Genomic DNA, 20819 nt, shown 5'->3' with positions numbered 1-20819 from the left:
GTTCGTTCGAGAAGCAGCCATGGCAGAGTTCTCTATAAATGATTTCGGTTGAGCATGAAGGGAACGTTGCCTTTCTTCTTGAATAAGAAGATTATATGCACGATTGACGCTTGGTAAGGGGTCCATCAAAAGAATATTACTCCTCACTGAACTGTAGGCCTCAGTTAGGCCCATTAGCAGCTGCATCAACCGTTGTTGTTGCTCAAAGAGAAGCGGCAGACTTGGAAGGTGCACACGTACAAGGGCCAACCATTGAAATTGAAGAGAGCTCATCCCAAAAGGGCTTGAGCTTGCTGTAATATGCACAAATGGAAAGGTTCTCCTGCTGTAATGTGGCAATAGAACTCGTTAGTTCAAAGATTCTTGGGGCACTGCTTTGAGAGAATCATTCTCTCAGTTCAATCCAGACATCATGAGCTGTAACACCATTGTTGATACTATCAGAAATTTCACCGGAGACGGCATTTAGCAACCAAGACGTGACCATATCATTGGCTCGGTCCCATTCGCTGAACATGACAGAATTTGTGGCCGGTCGAGGAAGAGAACCATCTATGAAAGCCAGTTTTTTCTTGGCATTCAAGGCCATCCGCATAGCACGCGACCAATTGTAATAGTTGTCGCCAGTAAGAATTTTGGAGACAATAACAGCCCCAAGGCTGTCAGAATGATGGATGTAATATGGTGATGACGAATACACATCTACAGAGTTTCTAGAAAGAGCATTGGAAATCCTTGTTTCTGAAGGTAAAGGAAGTGAAGATTCATGAGAAGAATCTGATAGCGGAATAGAGGAGTCTGCCATGATGGTTGGATAGAGCTAGAGAGCAAGTAACTTGTAGGATTAAGGAAAATGTCTATTGCAAGTCATGGATGATAGGTACTTGGCCGTGGATTGTTAAATCCTTGTTGATTGTAGGGGAAGCTTTCAATGCCTCTATTCTGATCACTGTATGTTTGTGACCTTGCCCATGTCCAAGGGAATTAGATGATCCTGCCAAATAAAGAACCTCGTAGTTATATTGTGATGCTGGGGGTTTCATGGGAGTAGAGGAGGATGTCGTAACCGTAAGCTCATCATATCTTAGGAGGGACACACACACACACAGAGGGAGGGAGGGTCATGCATTGATTTTGTTAGTGTGTAGCGATCTTTTTTGATATAAATATTTCCTTACAGTTTTCATCTGAAGCACGGAGTTGTTTGATGCGAGCTTCAGATTGTTGGGAATAAGTATCCTCGAGAGTTTTCTAATGCTTTCGAGCAGAGGTAATGTGAAGGACATGTGCGGGAACTTCTTTAGCAAGGATTGTGTTGATCCAGGCAATGATCAATTGATCCTTGCCTGGATACATTGATGGGTACATTGATGAGCACAGATGCTACAGGTATTCTCAAATGGACAGCACAATTACAATGTCCCCAGCATGAAGTTGACTGCTACTTAAATCCCCATCTAAGATATGAAGATATTTTCTCAAATGTGGCAGAGGTAAAAAAAATGGGCTTTATGAGTGTATGGATAGAATGTTGGGCAAGGACTTTGCAAAGCTAGAATGTTGGGCAAGGACTTTGCAAAGCATATCAATGTCGATGTGCAGCTATTTACTTATTTTTTAAGGGTACTACTTATTTAGTTGTTAGTTATTTTGATGTCTTCTTCGTTATTTATTAACTAATAAAATATGAACTTTGGGTTCAAGAGTTAAGACACCAAAATTTGGGGATCTTTGTTGTGCGGGTCTTAAGCCTCACATGTAGTGCTTCGGGCTAATGAGGTGGTATTTCCTACATTCCTTTGAGTTGTGACCTTTCATGTAAAATAGATAATATTAGGAAAACAGCAGAAATTTTAGACCATGGACCTATGTTGCTTATGTATTCCCCTAATCCTCTTCGTGGTCCAACAGCCTGTTAGTTATTCTAAGAACCAGCTCCAGACCATTTTGGTCAACTAGTAACATAAGAGGGGCCCCTATTAACAAGGGCCTTTTCAAATAGAAACTTATGAACCTTCATCTAGTAGTAATTCATCTAGTAGTAGAACCGATACGGTCCTATTGGGAGGATGATGGGGAAAGCGGTTGCACATTCCATCATCCCCGCCCTTTCCCAATTCAATTCCCCAAACTCATGCACTAATTTTTCGACCCCTTCTCTTAATCCTTTAATAAGTCTACATCCTCCCCAACAATCCTTAGATCATTATAAAGGTCGTATTTTAGATATGGCTTCTTGTGTCTTTTTTCCATACCCATGTTTACAATGAATTTGATCTCCTTTTCTATCTCCTTCCAAAGAGAGGAATTTCTTCGTGTGGTTCTACTATTTCTCCCCGCTCTGGAAGGGGTGGAAGCTAGTGAGATAAGGTGGCATAGTTCTGAACATGGTTTGAAATTTCGACCGAAATCTGAAATTTCGGATTGCGGTCAACACCGACACCAAAACAACCGAAATCCAAAATGTACGAAATCTACAAGGAAATTTCGGTCGAATTTTTGGAAATTTCGGTAATTTCGGCGAAATATGACATAAAAGGGTTTTTCTAAAGATGCTTTTTCATTTTCTTCTTCTTCTCTATGTTTTTTATTCTCTTCATGCTATTGGTTCAGACCTTCATCTAGTAGTAATTCTTCTTCTTCTTCATCATCAGCTATCTTTAGTGAGAGATCTATTTGCATGCTCTCTCTCTCTCTCTCTCTCTCTCTCTCTCTCTCTCTCAATCTCTTTGAAGGTATTAATGGCATTCTGGAGGTACCAAAGTCAATTCTCACATATCTAAGACGTAGTTATTATGTATAGAAGGAAGCATCTTAGTCTTGACTTTACTTGTTTATATAAAGAGGGAATTGTATATATGTTGTTTCTTCTTAGTTGGAATATGGTTGGACTGTAGAAGCATTGGCTGTGGTGCATTTTGTTGTTCGTATGATGCATAAAGAAGTTTTTAAATCTCATTTTTATTTCCCCTTGAGTTGATACATGTGCTTTGGATCACAAAATTCCAACAAGTTAATTATTCTTAGAGACAATCATTTACTTTTTCAGTGAGTACCCATGATATTAGGGACAATCATATCCGGGTTGACTATCCGACCGGATCTCCGTGGTGGTTTCAGTTGTACGCGTTTCTTCCCATCATTTTCGTTCTGTTCTGGAGAAAATTAGAAAAACAATTATGGATAGAAGTTGGATTCAACTTCCAAGGTATGGCCACCTGAAGCTTTAGTTTTCCAAATATAGTATAAATTAGAAAGGAGATGCATTATTTTAGGATGTCTAATGTGTGTCTGGATTTGAATAAAATAGGAATGACCCGGCGTACGAGGAAGGTGTTGTTCAATTTCTTAACTTCGCATTTGCTCATGGAGCTGTTGAAGGAAAGATATTCTGCCCGTGTACGAAATGTGGCAACATTAGAAGGGTTGATAAAGATGACGCCATGGCACATTTGCTATGGCATGGGATGTTGTCGGGCTACACTAGATGGATTTATCATGGGGAAAGGTCATCTCTTGGTAGGGATGATAATGCTAATCGAGTGGTCGATGAACCAATTATAGAAGATGAAATGCATGAAGTGTTACATGATTTATATCCAAGGTCGAACCACGATGATGATGGACAAGCAGATGAGGACGTTGAGCTAGCAGATGCAAGTAGGGACGGGCCTGGTGGAGATGCAGAGAAGTTTTATAAATTATTACAAGATGCCGAGCATGAATTATACCCTGGAAGCAAGTTCACAAAATTATCTTTCGTGGTTCGGTTGTTTCACATAAAGTGTCTGAATGGGTGGAGTAACAAGTCATTCACCATGTTGCTTGAATTGTTGAAAGAGGTACTTCCCGAGGGTGCTGCACTGCCGAAATCCTTTTATGAAACGAAGAAGATTGTTGGGGATTTGGGCCTCCAATACGATAAAATCGATGCATGCCCTAATGACTGTATGCTATACTGGAAGGAAGCCTCCAACGAGGAGACATGTCGCATGTGTGGGGCTTCAAGGTGGAAAACAACTGAATGGTATTCGGAAGATCAGGGAACTCATTCATCCTCTACATACCCAAAAGTTCCTGCAAAGATTCTGCGTCACTTTCCTTTAAAGCCGAGGTTGCAGAGGCTATACATGTCTACCAAAACGGCTTCTTTCATGACATGGCATCATGACAACCGTACGAAAGATGATATATTAAGGCATCCTGCAGACTCTGCTGCATGGCAAACTTTTGACTACATTCACCAGTGGTTTTCCTCAGAGCCTCGCAATATCAGACTTGGGTTAGCAAGCGACGGATTCAATCCATTTAGGACGATGAGTATTGCTCATAGCACATGGCCTGTTGTGCTCATTCCATATAACTTGCCACCATGGATGTGCATGAAGCAACCATATATAATGATGTCGTTGCTAATTCCTGGCCCATCTAGTCCAGGAAATGATATTGATGTCTACTTACAACCCTTGGTTGAAGAGTTGAAGGAACTATGGGAGACAGGTTTGCAGACCTATGATGCATCGAAGAAAGAGAATTTTCAAATGCATGCAGCACTTTTGTGGACGATTAGTGACTTTCCTGCATATGCTAACTTGTCGGGATGGAGCACCAAAGGAAAACTTGCATGTCCTTCTTGCAGTAAGGACACCTGTTCTCTTCGTTTGAAGCATGGAAGAAAATTTTGTTACATGGGTCACCGGCGTTTCTTAGAGGAGAACCACAAATTTAGGTTTGAAAAGTTTGCTTTTGATGGCACTGTAGAAAAGAGGTCAGCTCCGATTCCCCTGTCAGGGACACAGGTATTCCATCAATTACAAAGTATTAACACAACATTTGGCAAAAAGAAAGATACCAATCCGAAGAAGAAAAGCACCCGTCGGAAAAAAAGTGGAACTGAGGAGAATACATTGGACCAAGGAAGTTCTAATTCTGCATCTAAGAAAAAAGAGAAGCATCCCAAGGAACACAATTGGAAGAAGAAAAGTATATTTTTCAGTCTGCCGTACTGGGAAACACTCCTACTGCGCCACAACCTAGATGTGATGCATATTGAGAAGAATGTATGTGACAGTGTAATTGGGACATTACTGAATATTGAAGGAAAAACAAAGGACACTGTAAAAGCGCGGCTAGATTTGCAAGAAATGAAACTGAGAAGAACACTTCACCCGATGAATAATGAGAGGAACAAAACATACTTGCCTCCAGCATGTTTCACAATGTCTCCAAAGGAGAAAGAAGTTCTTTGCAACATCCTGAAGGACATCAAAGTTCCAGATGGCTATTCGTCTAATATCTCGCGGCGTGTGAATGTTCGAGAGCGCAAGCTTTCCGGGTTAAAGAGCCATGACTGTCTTTAATACTTTTATTTATTAATAAATTTATTTCGACTTTGTTGAATCTGTCACTTATTCTAAATTTTTTTTTTTTTGCAGGTCAAACGAACAGGAAGCACTTAAGCCAGTTTCTTGTGTCTTTTCTATTTCTGTTCTTAATACATGCATGGATTTTGGTAACTTTTTGTATGGGGTTTTGATGTACTTAACCAAACACGAAGCACAGTCCCTTTGTCTTATTCCATTTCTATGGTTGATGTATGAACCTTTATATTTCATTTCTAAGTTTGAAGTAGTGTATTTTGCCACATTATGTTATTTTTATGTAAGGTATTTTGATGTACAATTCGTACAAATTTAAGCTATTTAATGTCTCTGTGTTGTCTATTCCAAATGGGAACTTTATAAGGTATAGAGATGATGGTTGTTGGGATGTATTGGAGAGGGGGCTGATGGTGGATTGTTGAAGGAGGTGATGTTGAGATGGAGGAGAGGAGGCTGATGGTGGATTGTTGAAGGAGGTGATGTTGAGATGGAGGAGAGGAGATTGTGGGTGATGGAAAGGTTGGTTGTTTTCCCTCTTCTTCTTCTCAGATTATATGTTCTTCTTTTATCTCCATTTCCCCCCCTCCCCCCGCCCCACTTCTTTATTGTTCTTTTTTAATTTTTTCTCTGTTTGGATATTTTTTCCTCAAGGAGCGGTTCTGTTTTGATTACAGCCCTTATTGTAGGCAGCGATGACAAGCAAGGTCATCATATGCATTTATCTGTTGTGAACTGAGGAATGGAATCCATAATCCCTTCATCCCCATTTCACTCATTTCTGTTTATGTGATGTCAACGGATCAAGCCCGCCAACTATTTGATGCAATGCCTGACATGAACAGATATTATAACTGGGTATGTAATCTCTTGGCACATCTCCATCAACATTTTTTACTATTGCATATCCATAGTAGTTCAATGTTTTGCCAAGGATATGTCCTCTCCTCATAGATACAATTTAGATTTTATGTAGAAGAAAGAGATACAATTCAGATTTTAGAGTTAGGCCATGATTTCTTCCATCAAATTCAAAACTATTGATCTAAATCTGTCATGACCATGCACGAGAGGATTTTTTAGGCGATATATTACCTTCAATAGCCTACACACTTTTCCAGCCTCCCCATAGGCTGAAACCTTGGTGGAAGGTCCATGTAGACTTTCTCATGATGATCACCGTGAAGAAACGCATTCAAAATATCAAGCTAATGAAGAGGCTAATCTCTGTTTACAACCACAGTGGTAAGAGCACTCTGAGAGAGTTGATTTAGGCAACAATAGAGAAAAGGTCTCTTGATTATCAATCCTGTATAACAGGGTAAACCATTAAAATATACCAAGATATACTGCAGGTGGGGGGCACCATCTTGGCGGCACCACTTGCAAAGGAGCGAGGGTGGGCCATCAATGTTGGTGGAGGGTTCCATCACTGTTCTGGGGAAGCAGGAGGTGGATTTTGAGCATATGCTGACATTTCTCTCTGCATTCATTATGCATTTGATCAAGGGTATTGTCTGTAAGGTGGATATGTCAGTGTACCAGTGCAAGAAAGCCTTCCTCCTGACCATAGCCGTGAACTGCTCACTGACCTGCTGGAACACCTCATGAATTGATGTCGAGTTCCCAATAAACATAGATGACATTTTCAGCTCCTTGGGTGGGATGTCACAAATAGTGGACTTGACATTGTTTGGTTTCCATTCCACAAAGTAGGAAGAGTTCTTTTTCTGAACATTAGTCATCTGTTCATCTACTTCTTTGTTGCTCATCTTCCCGCAGAAAATGGCTGAAGCTGTCAGATAGCGACCATGTCGAGGGTCATCAGCACACAACATATTCTTAGAGTCCCACATCTGTGTTGTCCGCTTAGGCATAGTGAGTACAAGGTACTCTTGGGAGCCTCTCGACCACTGTTTCAAAATGTGGATGTAGGTTTGAATGCGGTCAAAACAAATCCTAGTCGATTCGGAATGACACGGACGAGTACACGGTTGCACATATATTCTGCTTTGCTTTTGTACATGGGTTTGAGAAGAGGCCCATGTGTTCATACTTGAGATGTAAATTCCTCCTAGAAGATAGGAGATATTGTGAGTTGGTTGAGCACCACTTAGTTGACCTTAGCTTTTACCACCGTATGCATATAGCGACATATATCAAGATATATGAAGAGATCAGCGACAAGGTAACATCAAGCATGCTGTGAAATCATCCTAACCTCAGAATGCTCCCTACACAATAATTTGCATTGGTGTTTTTCAAGGCTTACAAGTATGCCCTTCTAGGCTAAAAAGGAAACATTGGAAGCCTAGTACATTCTCACGTAAAATATCAACATAGGCACACACAGGTTTTTAATGTAAAACATATACAAAGAGGCTCATGAAAATGGTAAAACAGGGTTTACCTTGATTGTCATGCCCGGATGTGCCTTACTGTGAACGGGACCATGCTTGGCAGTTTTCTAAAACAAAGATTTTGTCTATTGCTGAAAAATCCAAATGTTTTAAATGTTTGGCTCTGAAATTTGTTTCTCCTTCTATAGTATATTTGAAAATTTAACAGATTGGTGATATTGTGGTCCTTGATATATTTGCTACGAGAATTGATAAAGATAATTCTACTGGTGAAAAAATTCCATCTGCAGAGAGAAAAGGTTTGTTCATTTGCACTTTCTCATCAAGGTGTCAGCATGTTATTCTTTATTTTTATCACATTCTCTGTTTTGGAATTGTTCTTTATAATTCATTCCAAACATATTGAACAACAAAATGCAGATTTTGTTTAGAATTTTGTTGTTGCAACTTATTCATATGCTTTCTCTATATGAGTTTTGACTAATGGCTTGATGTTACTTTATGTAGTTTGTGAGTAACCTAGCTTGGGTTTAGATCATAGCTTGCATCTTAGCACATCACTATATTGTCTTTCCCTCTGTGTGATCTAAAAATCTTTTTACTAGTTGTGGTAGCAAGTTTATAATAAATCTAGTGAGAGCGTGAGCCTTCACTCAAGCTTGCTGGGATGGCTTGATGTATATGAATTGATGCAGTACGAGACAAAAACCAACTGAGATAAAAATTATCGGATTTTAAAAGTTTAATCCAGTAAAAATCCATTAATATATTGAAAAGAAATTAAGAAGTGAAATCCAGGCATGGACACGAGGTCCACCATGATGTACTGAAAGGGTATATTCAATTAACCCTAGCATAATAATCTCTCAATGGATGTGTAATAATTCAGCCAAAGTCCAAGTGGTCCTTTCTCTTTCGTGGTACACCGTGAAGTTCTAATCAACCCTCATGCGTGGAAAGGGATCATCGTATATAAGACTTAGGGCAGATCTGAGCGTAGAAAAAAAAGAGTAAGGCTGGGGCTAAAACCTCAGCTTCCACCTCCGTCATAATGCGGAGGAGCAATGTAAGAAAGTGTACTTTCTTGTATAAGAATATCGCTCCTGAACCTCTCGAGTCAGTCATATTTCCACAGCCTGTCATTCCAGGAGTAACTTTGCAGCTTCCATCGAAGTTTTCTTTTCTTTTCTTTTTTTCTTTTCTTTTTTGAAACGTACTTTGTAACTTAACTTCGGCCAGCTGCTTGAAGGAGCCTACTGCTTATCACAGACTAGTTGTGGGGAAGTAGCACCTACTGGAACCCATTAAATCCTTGCACCAGTAAACAAATATTGAAACCAGACAAGAAGACCGTCCACATTTATACTTATGTCCCAGACACTGCCCTTATGTTTTGCTCTGTCCAAATGCTCCAAATTGTGGAATAGAATAACACCTTCCAACTGCTAAAGCCACCTCCCTCTCCCATCTACAAATGATGAAATGTATTTTCCAACTTTGTTGCCTTGTGAGGACTTTGTCTTATCCTTATGTTTATGACTATTTTGTAGGCAAATTTCAATAGAAATCCTATAAAATCACAGAAACGTATGGAAACATATGCGAATGTGAAATTTCAGGAAATGCTACGCACATAGAACCCAGTCACATATGACAACCATCCATAATGAATGGTCACAATTCCTTTTTCTAGGTGGAATGCAAGGAACTATTTTATAGAGATTTGCCAGAGCTGGATGACTTTCTTGCTGATATGCTTCTTCCTGGATGCAGTACCTTGAGTCAGGTCTCATTGATTAAGTTATTTTTCTTTCTGAACTGTACAATGTTATGTCATTATTTCTCTCAAAAATTATCTGTTGTATTGATTGTGATTTTACAGAGTGTTTCACATAAGATTGCATGCAGTTTAAGTTTGTAGAATTGGCATAAATTCTAACTGTTCAGTGGAATTTTCTTTTACCTGAATTGAAAGGTTAGGGAATCAATACTTGAGAGATGTAAAGAAGTCGAACAAACAGCTAGAGAGCAAGCGACTGATAATGCAATTTTGGATCAAATGTGCAAGGTGAATTTACTGTTCTGAAAAATGGCATGGGAAAAATTTGCTCCCGGAAGCTGTCAATACTCAATAGCACCAATTATTTAAATCCTTTTTATATGAAGTTTGTGTCTATATGGTTGCAGTCTTCTCAGGGTCAGTCCGGGTGTAGGTTTTAGGGTTTAGTGTTCCACACCTCGTGTTCAAATCTGTTACATTGCTCCTGTTTGTTTGTTCTTCATACTATATCTGGTGCTTGTGTTGCATTATGAATTTTTCCGAGTTGATTTTCAGATTACTGAGGTTGATATTCCCCAGTCCTTGTTCGAGGATCAAGGGAGGCAGCTTTATGGGGCCAGACTTTTAGAGCTACAGGTAAAAAGCTTAATTGTGGTACCTCTTTTTTTTTCAATCTGTGATTTCAATATGAACTCATATACAAATTTTCAAAAAAAAATATGAACTCATATACAGGCAAGCACAAAACTAGATGAACAGCAGTTGGCTTCTCTTTCGAGTGAAAATGCAGTAAATGAATTCCTGGAACACCAGAGGGGAAATATAACCGATATAATCAAACAAATGCTCGCTGCTGGAGAGATATTCAAATTTGAAAATTTGCAGGTGAATGCAAACCCAGTTAGTTTTCAACATGCAATGCTTCTTATGTTTTGCAGTTAAAGGATAACCTTTCGGTTGCGAATTCATTGACTTTTGTCCATTGGAAATAGACCATTGTGTGTTCATATGTTTTGCTATCTTGTATTTTCTTATGGATCTTGATTGGCAATTAGGATTACCCATTCTTAACATTTTTTGGGCAGTGAACCACCCTATGTGAGGTATAACATGAGTGGTGTAGATCAAGCCTCACATGTATGATAGAAACTAAGTAGTATAGGAATATGAGGCATTTGGGCTGCATGAGATCAAGCATCTTTGATTTTTGGCTGTTTTGTTTTGTATTTTATATGTTGTTCGGGATATCTCAGCCCCTCTCCTATTTCTCTTCTTCTTTTTTTCTATGATTTAGCGGACACTTTGATTTACTGCTGACTCGCATGTCAACACGTTTCGACACTCGTTTGACACTTGTAAACATATTGCTAGAAGTGTCAGACTTAATGTGGGTGCATCTGACATGTTTACTCTTCTTTTAACTCTTTAACTAATACTCCCCTCCACTCCCCCCCCCCCCCCCTTTTTTTTTAAACCTAAAACACTAAACAAATACTTCTTCTGATATTATATTTACTGTATCCTATTTATCTCTCTATCTCGCTGCATATTGGAGACTGAAGATAAGTAGATTAGATTGATGAATGCCCCGTTATTTGATTATCTCATGTTTCTTTGAGACTTCTAGTTTCTTAATCTTAAGGTTTATTACTTTATTAGTTCGTTAAACGAATGCCATATTTTATCATGTTGCAACTTTATGACTAGTACTCAGATTTTTTAGATTTGGGTGTATCCTTGTTTCTAGATTTTTTAGAGGTTGCCAAGTCAAACACCTCATACCCGTCTCAACAATCACAGATCTGTGCCCACATATCATAGTTTTTTCTTCGATAATATTCTATTCGTTAGTTCTCAACAAAAAAAAAAGGTGACACGCTTCATATGTTTAATAATGCAGTTTTGAACTGATAGTCAGGAATAAATATGAGAAAATAAAGGCATCATATTGACTCTGGATTTGATTGCAGTTTTCAACAGAGGATCTGGTCAAAGAGGTTGAGAACTCTGTTGCTGAATTCAAACGGCATAATCAAGACTATGATGAGGAGCATGTAAAAGAGCAGGTTATTCTCTTCTAATCCCAGCAGACATCATGCATCATTCTTTTTTGTTTTTCCAAATTAATGGAGAAAGGTTTGAAAGGATCCTTTTACCTTCCTGAGCACTATCTCATTTATTGTTGGATTCCACAATGACTTACATGGGTTTTTTCCTAATCATTATGTATATTTTGATTTTTATAGTTTTTGGTTTTTAATAAATGTGATGTGTATATAACAGGTTATGTATCAGGTGATGTGTATATAACAGGATCTGCTGAAAATTAAATTTTAAAAAAAAAAATTGTAACCTTTAGCGGCGGTCATGACCGCTGCTGTATGCTGCAAACTTAGTATATTGTTAGATCTATAGTAGCGGTCTAAACGGCCGCTAGTTAATATTAGCGGCGGTCCTTACCGCTGCTGTATGCTCCAAACTTAGTACTCTGTAGTCCTGATTTAGCCGCGGTCATGACCGCCGCTGTATGATGACATTTAGTAGCGGTGATCACCGCTGCTAATAGTAACTACCGGTACTGTATACAACAGATTTTGCGGCGGTTCGGACCACTGCTATAGATGGATATTTAGCGGCGGTTATGACCGCTGCTATATTGCCGATATTTAGCGGCGGTCAGGACCGCTGCTATATCGCAAAACTTTAGCAGCGGGTTAGACCGCCGCTATATTGCGGACATTTGGCAGCGGTGTAGACCGCCGCTATATTGCCGAACATAGACTCCTCAGAGATGACAACAGTAGCGGTGATAACCGCTGCTAAATTAGCTTCATACACAAGCGGTCCATAGAGCAGCGGTTAAGACCGCTGCTATAATATATAGCGACGAGACATTTAGTAGCGGTGAACAAACCGCTACTAAAAGTAATAGTAGCGGTTTGTCCTTCTTTCAGCAGCGGTCTTGACCGCTGCTAAAAACCCTTTTTGTTGTAGTGCCACTTACCTTTTTAAGAGTAATTCAAATGCTCTCAACCCAGCCTGTCAGGCATGACAAAGCACTCAAGCTTCTTTTCTCCCTAACCAAGAGCCTCTTTGCCCATGTGGTTGGTTTCACTACATCAAGGGTTGTCTGGAAAACACCTGACAAGATGTAAGCTTTTGCCCTCTTGTGGCTCAAGTTATGAAAATTTGGAAGTAGCTTGAGACGCTTCCAAAAGTGACCCTTTTGATGTTGGTTTTGTTCAATAGTAAAAACTCTTGGTGATGCATTGTCTTTGACCCAATCAGCCTGTGACAGACTCCGAATTGGTTCGCTATATCCTTGTTGGCCTTTTTTTTTATAGATAAGCTGGGGTTTGGCGGGGATCCCTACCGGTTTATTAAAATGTTAAAGATATTACAATCAAGCACACAAAAACACTAACCATATTCATAAGAACAGGGATACAAAGCAAGAGATCAAAGACAAGACTTATCCCTAGATAGTCTAAGGAAAAGACCTATCATGTTGGCCTTGGTTGAGGATATGAAAATTTTGTCGCCACTTTCACAAATTATATGGGTGAGATCTTCCATGATGATCTCTATAGGTTTCTTGATAGCTGTTGAAGAATAAAAGTTTAAATAATGCCATCTCCAACAGCTGATGCTTTTGGAGTAAGGGTTGTTTGATAGGGATTTTTTGCCGATTAGTCACTCCCTGCTTTTAGAAAATAATTGTATTGTGAAAGATAAAATCGCAGGACCTGCGCAGATGCGCAAGGAGTTTCCCTGCTCTTAAGTGGCTTAAAAAGCCTCCTATTGGTTCGTATGGCGGGTCCACCTTTGCGCGTCCACAAAAAGTGACCAATAGGAGGTTTTATAAACCACTTAAGTGCAGGGAGCTCCCTGAGCAGCTGCACAGGAACACTTTCCTCCTTGTGAAATCCCAAAAAAAACTACACTTACTTTGTTCTGCTAAAATTCTAAAAATGACAAAATTACCCACAAGGCTCCCCTCTCTCACACATACAGGCACTGCATACACACTCCACTCTTTTTAACGTGAAACCTAGGTGGGGCCAACCATAGATTGTTTAGGGGAAGTGATATATTCGATCCCTTTTCTTCCTCGAACCACCCTTCTATTGTTTTTATTTTATGGTTAGCTTTTTTTTTTTTTTTTTTTTTTTATGACGTAGGATGTCCCCACCCCCTTCGGGAGTAGGACTAGTCCCTACGGATACACGCAACGATCCACTCTTTAAGTCGGGGGCAGGATTCGAACACTCGTCAACAGGGAGCAAACCCGTGACTTTCTGCCGAAGAGCCAACGCCTCAGTGGGTATTGACTAATAGCTATATCAAATAGGAATTGCATTTACATGATTTCAAATGAGATTATCAAATAAGGCGACTGGAACGAATTCACCGAAATGATTTAAACGGGTCGTTCATTCTATTCAAAGAATCTCCATTCCAGAAACGTACGTGAGACTTTCATCTCATACGGCTCCTCCCTCTCTTTTTGCACTAAAAGAGGGTGGTCCCTGAAAGAAAGTGGGGATAATATATCATTTTCTTTGTTGAGATATTTGAACAAGGTAGGTCCATTGTATTTAAAAAAATGTGTACGTATGTGAAATCATATAATGTATATTTTAAGAAAAAATCACTTGGGCCCACTTTGTTCGAAAATCCCAACCGTTTTGTTGGAACCGCATAAATAGACCTTGCCCCAAAAATCATCTCCATAGGAATTCCAAAGTAAGAGAAGGGTTCTTCAAATCCTTCACCTCGAAGTTCAAGAAAAAAAAACGGAAAAAACAAAAAACCAGCAAGGGGCGAAATACAATGCCTTTCCTGAATTACTTTTTCAAGTTGTATATATCACCTTTGGAATGAAAGAAATTAGCGGCCGGGTCTTTGAAAAACTTAAAAAAGCAAAATAACTAGTCCTCAAAGACATCCTCCAAATTAAATATCTCTTGGCATGTCAATATAGCTAAAGACATCCTCCAAAATATCTCTTGGCATGTTAATCTCACAGGCCTTGAGCAAAATAACTAGTCCTCAAAGACATCCTCCAAATTAAATATCTCTTGGCATGTCAATATAGCTAAAGACATCCTCCAAAATATCTCTTGGCATGTTAATCTCACAGGCCTTGACAGGCCTCCAGAGGTCCAATGGTCATGAGATATGACCATTGGACCACGTAGTGTTAGATTAAGCAATTGGGATCAATTAAGCGTTTAGATTAGATTATTTTACACTAAAAAAACTTAAAACTACAAAAGAAAATCAAACACTTCAATTTATGAATGGATTTTTACCCATTGAATGCAGGTTGAATGTGTTGAGGAAAAATGCGTTGGGGATGATGAATCTTTGATGGATTTGTGTATGAAGATGATGCTTTAAGGCACATTACAATGTTGCTTTTCTTAAGACTATATTAGCCCCCACCACTTGAATAATTGATGAGCATCGGGATTTGTGAATTTGCCTCCAGGATACAATGAAGTCATTAGACCAAATAACCATAGATAAAACAACGAAATTGGAATAAATTAAGTGAGACTTTAGAAAAGAAAAGTCTAGAGAGGAGGAAGAGGGCTTCAAAAATCTCAAAGTTAGTAGACCCTATCGTATTTTCGGATTCCTCTGCAAATTGTGAGTTTCTAGTCTATTATAGACCTTCAAGTGTCTTTTCATATTGATTTGCACCTCTTAGTGGCACTTGATCATGATAGGCTGCTTATTTGACTGTTAGATCGCAATTAGACCAATCTTGATCAATAGCTCAGATCAAATCTTGAACCGTTAGATCACGATGACATCGATCTCGATCAACAGATTAAATCAAATCTCGAAAAATTTAAGCACTCCAATCACTCTTCGGGATGATGCATACATGGGAAGTGCAAAGTGCGTCAAGAAACGCCCTATACTCCACACTGCGTGCGTGTGCAGTTCCGCCATCCCTTTTTCCCACCATTTGCAAAACTTTTGAACGTCAAAATAAGAGGAAAAAGTGGAGGGATACTTATTAACCCCTCTCCACTTTTCTCACTTTCCAATGAGAGACTAAAAATTTGGTTCTCTACACCTCTTTCACAACACCCATTTTTCCAAAATTTAAAACTTTTTTATTTTCAAAAACCATTTTCAAAATTCATTTTATTTTGAAAATCACTAATAGAATGTGGACTATAGCCTATTTTTTAGAATAATGATATGGAGATCTATTTGAGGACCTTGAGTGATCCGAACTAATAGCGTCTTCAGAAGTTAGCAATCTTGGCTCCTTGATTTTTGGCTTTTTACCCTTTAAATGGCAAAACTACCCCTCCCATGCCATGTGGCACTACAAGAAACATTGGAAATAGCGGCATTTTCTTTGCGTCATTCCGGTAAACCATAGCTAATAATATATATGCACCCACGTTCATAGAAGAAACGTCAGTGTATGGATGTGCCCGCACGAAATCCTTCACCCGCCTTAAAATTTTCTTTATTTATTGTTACCGACGTTATTAAAACGTCATTAAAGATTAATATTCTTCGACGCTTCTTAATAAAACATCGGAAATAAGTTTAATTTATCTTACTTAACTATTTCGAATATACCCACGTTTTATAAACCGTGGCTGAATCATAAAACACTTGCCTTTCATTTGTAAACGTCGGAGCTTAGTGTTTAACTTTTAAGTGAAAATTTTTGGGCTTTTTCTCTCCAGCGCGCACGACTCTAGATTTTTTACGGGCTTCAGAGAAAATATATGTTCGTTCTTCTCTTCTCGCTTTTTAGGGTTTTTTCATACCCACAGCCTCTTCCTTCGTTGGATTCCTTCCGTCCGTGCAAACCCTAAATCCTGGGTATTTTAGCTGCCAAATCTCTCTAATCTCCCAAATCTCTCTTAGAAGGTACGTTATTAGAGTTATTTCCATTTTTTTTTGCTGCAAACCATTTGGGGTTTTTCAGTTTTTTTTTCTGTTCAAACGAATTTGGGTTAATCTCATCCCTAATCTAACACATGTAATCTATCTTTTTAGGGGTTTCCTAAGATTCTCTGATTGTAATATATATTTTAGGGTTTTTCTTTGATTATTATATCTCTTTTAGGGTTTTTCTCATACAAAGGGCTTTTATTTATGGTCTTCTGTTAGGGTTTTGTCAGATTCTCTGATCTTAAACAAATTCTATGCCTATTTTTCTACTAAAAATTGGGCCTAAAATTTGTTTTAGGGCCATTTTACATCAAAAGAAACAGAGCCTCGATGTTTTTTTATGTGAAAGGCAAAAATTACCTTGTAAAAAGTGGGTAGGTACTTCTTAGAATTTATCCTGGGTAAAATTTCCACAGATTTTTTAGGCCTTTTATTTACAAATGATGAACTGCAATGGTGCTTTAACTCTCTGGATGAACTGATGAAGTGGGTTTGGAATTGTGGATTGAGAGAAAGCTTTAAATTGTTGAATTTTGGGTCTCATGCTTCTCCTTCTTGGGTTTCTGTATCTTTTCATTTCCAAATTATATATTTGATGAAATGTGTGACCGGCAACTTAAAATTATAATGGTACTTTAAGTCTCTCTGTGTGTGTGGAGTGGTTTGGGAACTGTGGATATCTTTGCATTTGCATGTTATCTGTTTGATGAAATGCATGACCGGTAGTCCATCATGAATCCATATCTTTTTCTGCAAATTTTGCATATGCAAGCCATAAGTTTACTGAAATGTGTGAGAGAGAGGTGCCCACTAGCACACATTATATGGTCTGCCATTTTTACATTTTATGGCTTTATATTATTTGGAAAGGTTTAGACTTCACAATTCTTTAATAGATATTTTGTGTTTTTATTTCCAATATTTGTATTGGATTTGTGGAATAAATATTGAATTAATGACAACTGTATCCAGAGAAATGTTTTACATAAAACTCTATATTCTTTTTCTTTTCTCCTTCCTTTATGTTGCATGAAAATTATATGCCCCATTCTTTTTACCTCTCTTTATCTTCTCAGATCTCTTCTTCCTCTTCTCTTCCTTTTCTTTATGTTACACTACTCTCCATTGTCTCCTGTCCATTTTTTAATGGATTTTTTTCCATCATTGTTTTCTTTTTCTACAATTGTAACCACACCCATCTAGTTAAAGAATAATTAAAGAAGTATATCGAGTAAAAGGGTGCCATTATTAAGACAGAGGACCAATTCATGTGTTACAATGGATTGACATCACTAATTTTTTGCTGAGAAATCGTTACATATTTAATATTTGGGACTTGCTAGCCAATTTCCCATAGACATTTCGCATCTGGATTTTGCATATGAGGATAGCCGCACATGTTGACTTTTTGGAAGATTTTGTCTTATCCATTTAACTCATCTGATGTGGTTGTTCTCACAAGCAAAAGCCACCTGTGAAAAACATCATTCACTGTCATTCAACTACCCACATTCAAGAATAGCGTGGCTAATAGCTTACATGCACCGACGTTTGCTAAGTAACATGTTGGTATTAAGTGGATGGGATTAACCCACGGTCATGCCATAGAATAAATTTACCACCGGCATTATTTTGGAAACGTTGGTGATAGCAGATTGAAACCCACTAAACCAACCCCACTTCTCTTTTCCTCTTCCCGCTGGATTTTCTGCTTCCCGCCTCTATGCTTCCAGCCTCTCTCTCTATCAGACTCTCCCCCCCCCCTTTTGATTTGGGTTTTCATCTGTACTTTGGTTTGGGGTTTTTGGCTTTGGGTTTTCTCTTCACTTTGGTTCGGTGGGGATTTGGGTTCGGCTTTGAGTCTGGGTTAGGGTTTCGGTGGGGTTAAGGTTTTGATTCCTGTGGACTTGGGTTTGGCTTGGTGTTTCAGTTGAGATTTGGCCAAGAGTTTCTCTATCTCTGATTTGTTCCCACCGAGCCTTCATCCGGCCATCTTCTCCATTATATTGCTGTGGTTTTCAAGCTTGAAAAAAGAAGGTATATATTCAATACAGATGGGGGTTCTCTTCTCTAGGGTTTGACAAATCTTCCCTTATTTTTCTCTCTTTAATTAAGGTTGTCATGAGAGTTTTTTTTTAGCATAGGATTCAATTCATGACAACAAATGAATGATTTGGTCATATTTTTATAGTTCTGTTCATCATCAGTTTGGGTTGGATGGAGGTTATCTCATTAGAGCATTGGTACATATGATTTGTTTAATGGTCATCCTATCTCACTTCCTTGACATTGTTTGATACTTAAGTTTTGATTCCTTCATGATACTCTTAATTGAGCAGGTTTACCTGGTGGCATTTATCTAGCGTTGAGTTCCTTTGTGTGTTTCATGTAGTCAAAGGTAATGAATCTAGACTCTGACCATGATTTTATATTGTTTAAGAATAAGTTGTATGATCCCACAGATACTTCCTTTTAATTCTTGCAAAAATTTGTGACTCTGCAGAGAGCTTTGAATTTTTACCTCCAACTTTGAATATTTTTCCTTCACAAAGGTATATTTCTCCAAGGATAAAGCTTTATGTTTCCTTCTATTCTTTCAGGGTGTTGGGTTAAAATTTCTCCTATATGTATGGATCTGATTTACATGATCTTACTGATAAAAATCTGCATGCCTAGAGGTGCCAGAGGAATTGTTTTTTTTTCTTTATTTGCACATCATATCTATGTCCAAGTCCCATATCAAATGCTTATCACCTCCATCTGTTCAACCTCATTCTATCCACCTTCTCATGTTATTGTCTGCTACACTATGTTAGCAACAGACCTACCTGTGAATGATCATCAATGGCTATATTATTAAGTATTAACTAATAATCCTAGTTTTAAAATTTCATCCACATAGGCATGAAATAAAAAGTAGATGTGCAGCAACCACAATAGCAATTATATCCATCACCTGACCAAAACAAGTCAACATGAGTAAATGGAAATTGGAAGATAGGGTTGCAAGCCCACGCCAATATCTAATGATTAGTAGCATATTCTTCCAATTGTAATGTTGCTGGAATGGATTGTTTGATTGACTTTGAGGAATATGAGCTTGTTTATTACTTTTGAAGTGTTCAGGTTCCGGATGTTAATTCTAGGACTTACATATCAAATAAGTGATTGTTCCAAGGAGAAAACTGTGTTATGTTTTCTAAGGTAGTGATCGTCTCAAGTGGTCTTCTTATTAATCTGGTTATGAATTTTTTTGGGAAACCTGTACTTATAAGTTATGTCTTGGGCTAAATAATGACAGTCATGTTATATTCGAGATTCAACCAAAAGTGAAAGTGATGTTCTCTAAGAAGGAAGCAATAGCAAGAAGTTTATTCCCTATTTGTTTTGGATTTTGAATGTAGAAGATGCTTAAAGTGGTATTGACACTCTACAATAGCAAGTTGCCATGTGTGGCACAATGACTATCCATGTGTACTAAAGATGATTCGCTACATTCACTCTGCTTTGCACAATTGCTACGTCTTTTACAAGAACATTGCATTAGGTCTTACTCCTTACTTGAGGCACTACAAATAATGTCTTGGACCTTTTTTCTTTGTTTTGCTTATATGAGTACCTGTTAGCCCTAGCTATTCATTTCATGGATGGGAATTTGTGATTAATGCATTTTGCATATGTCAACTAAAAGAATAAAATTCACTACTTTTACATATAATGGTCCTCTCTTTGTTTTATTACAACCTCTGGTATGTCAACTATTTTTTATTTGTGTAAATTCAGACATGTTGTGTAACTACTAAAATTTTCATTATCTCTGTTACAGGTTGTATAAGTAGCCGTCTTGAAAGCCATCATTGGATCGATGTATACTGTTCTTGCACGCTGCATAAGCTTTCGAGGAGATAAGAGTCATGTAGATGTATTATACAAATGTTGTTTACATAGGAGATTGACTCATCTGAATGTATAATTTTCTTCAGTTCCTGTGAGATGTGGATGTTGCGTATACATGTTACATTAATAAAATTTGTGGATGTGGATTTCGTTACAGGTTGTACTTGTAAACTGGTTGCATGTGTATCTAATGCAAAGACTATGTATCCAAATAGGTTTTGGATATGGTTCAATATATATGTGGATGTTAGTCATGACTGTCTTTTGTAACATTGTCTTATTGTGAATGTCATGTTGGGTACAGGTACTAAAGTGTAAAGAGGGTTCTATTGTACCCATTTTGGGAATTTTCAAAATTAAATATTTTTTGACATAAATTATCACGTTTAGCAGCGGTGCTAAAAGAGACATATATCGATGTTATAGTGGTGAGCTTAGAAGTCTAACATTGTAAATTAGCAGAGGTCATGA

General features: G+C 38.2%; 2 protein-coding genes and 1 long non-coding RNA gene across 4 annotated transcripts; all 3 read left to right on the top strand.

Moving 5' to 3' along the window:
* The first annotated feature begins 3179 nt into the window (after window positions 1-3179).
* Window positions 3180-5803, top strand: LOC143888766 (uncharacterized). Its single transcript, XM_077393178.1, has 4 exons — window positions 3180-3208; window positions 3311-5335; window positions 5436-5512; window positions 5667-5803. Exons 1-4 carry the CDS (start codon window positions 3180-3182, stop codon window positions 5801-5803), a joined length of 2268 nt encoding a protein of 755 aa, XP_077249293.1.
* Window positions 5442-11677, top strand: LOC143888047 (trigger factor-like protein TIG, Chloroplastic). Of its 2 annotated transcripts, XM_077392332.1 has the most exons (7): window positions 5442-5900; window positions 6056-6236; window positions 9432-9524; window positions 9714-9806; window positions 10074-10154; window positions 10254-10403; window positions 11489-11677. In XM_077392332.1, the coding sequence occupies exons 2-7, from the start codon at window positions 6171-6173 to the stop codon at window positions 11597-11599; spliced, it is 594 nt and encodes a 197-aa protein (XP_077248447.1). In that variant the 5' UTR covers window positions 5442-5900; window positions 6056-6170; the 3' UTR covers window positions 11600-11677. The 2 variants fall into 2 exon arrangements, with proteins under 2 accessions (XP_077248447.1, XP_077248448.1); XM_077392333.1 differs by lacking the exon at window positions 9432-9524.
* Window positions 11678-16157: 4480 nt separating this feature from the next.
* LOC143887284 (uncharacterized) lies at window positions 16158-20502 on the top strand. Its single transcript, XR_013254123.1, has 4 exons — window positions 16158-16427; window positions 18791-18849; window positions 18955-19003; window positions 20278-20502. It is a non-coding gene; the product is annotated as an uncharacterized LOC143887284 (long non-coding RNA).
* The last annotated feature ends 317 nt before the right edge of the window (window positions 20503-20819 follow it).

This window comes from Tasmannia lanceolata, unplaced genomic scaffold (genome assembly GCF_043159265.1).
Source record: "Tasmannia lanceolata isolate RefF3 unplaced genomic scaffold, GAP_Taslan_0.1 ptg000012l, whole genome shotgun sequence".
Lineage (NCBI taxonomy): Eukaryota > Viridiplantae > Streptophyta > Magnoliopsida > Canellales > Winteraceae > Tasmannia > Tasmannia lanceolata.
This window is presented reverse-complemented; position numbering and strand designations above follow the sequence as displayed.

Coding starts and splice junctions, on each gene's coding strand:
- LOC143888047 (XM_077392332.1), top strand. CDS start 6,171: ATGTCAACGGATCAAGCCCGCCAACTATTTGATGCAATGCCTGACATG. Junction 9,807..10,073: donor TTTTGGATCAAATGTGCAAG/GTGAATTTACTG, acceptor GTTGATTTTCAG/ATTACTGAGGTTGATATTCC. Junction 10,155..10,253: donor CCAGACTTTTAGAGCTACAG/GTAAAAAGCTTA, acceptor ACTCATATACAG/GCAAGCACAAAACTAGATGA.
- LOC143888766 (XM_077393178.1), top strand. CDS start 3,180: ATGGATAGAAGTTGGATTCAACTTCCAAG. Junction 5,336..5,435: donor CGAGAGCGCAAGCTTTCCGG/GTTAAAGAGCCA, acceptor TTTTTTTTGCAG/GTCAAACGAACAGGAAGCAC. Junction 5,513..5,666: donor TAATACATGCATGGATTTTG/GTAACTTTTTGT, acceptor TTTTTATGTAAG/GTATTTTGATGTACAATTCG.